The 370-nt window shown below is 47.6% G+C and overlaps 1 protein-coding gene across 1 annotated transcript in view; it reads left to right on the top strand.

The window, feature by feature from the left end:
- EMH_0016770 (uncharacterized protein) overlaps positions 1-370 on the top strand; it is a gene marked incomplete at both ends in the record, with an annotated part of 3,261 nt that overhangs the window by 602 nt on the left and 2,289 nt on the right. The window contains one exon of the mRNA XM_013500734.1: positions 297-370. Coding sequence (XP_013356188.1) covers positions 297-370 — 74 coding nt within the window. The remainder of the gene's footprint in view (positions 1-296) is intronic.

The following is a 370-nucleotide window of genomic DNA, read 5'->3' as shown; positions in this document are numbered from 1 at the left end:
TAAACCCTCATAAACCCTCATAAACCCTAATAAACCCTAATAAACCCTCATAAACCCTAATAAACCCTAAACATTAAAGCCTGAAGCCTAAACACTGGAGGTTTAAATCCTAAACGATGAAAAAAGAAAGAGACAGCAGCAGCAGCAGCAGCAGCAGCAGAAGCAGCAGCAGAAGCAGCTATGGTGGATATGTTTAGCAGCAAGGGGAGGGTTCAGCAGCAGCAGCAGCAACAGCAGCAGCAGCAGCAGCAGCAGCAGCAACAGCAGCAACAGCTAGGATTGTCTGTCTTTAACAGCACCAAAACCTCACAAGAAAGCAGAAGCAGCAGCAACAAAAGCAGCAGCACCAGCATCACCAGCAGCAGCACCA

The sequence above is a fragment of the Eimeria mitis genome, genomic scaffold, assembly GCF_000499745.2.
Source record: "Eimeria mitis Houghton genomic scaffold, Emh_scaff579, whole genome shotgun sequence".
Classification (NCBI taxonomy): domain Eukaryota; phylum Apicomplexa; class Conoidasida; order Eucoccidiorida; family Eimeriidae; genus Eimeria; species Eimeria mitis.
This window is presented reverse-complemented; position numbering and strand designations above follow the sequence as displayed.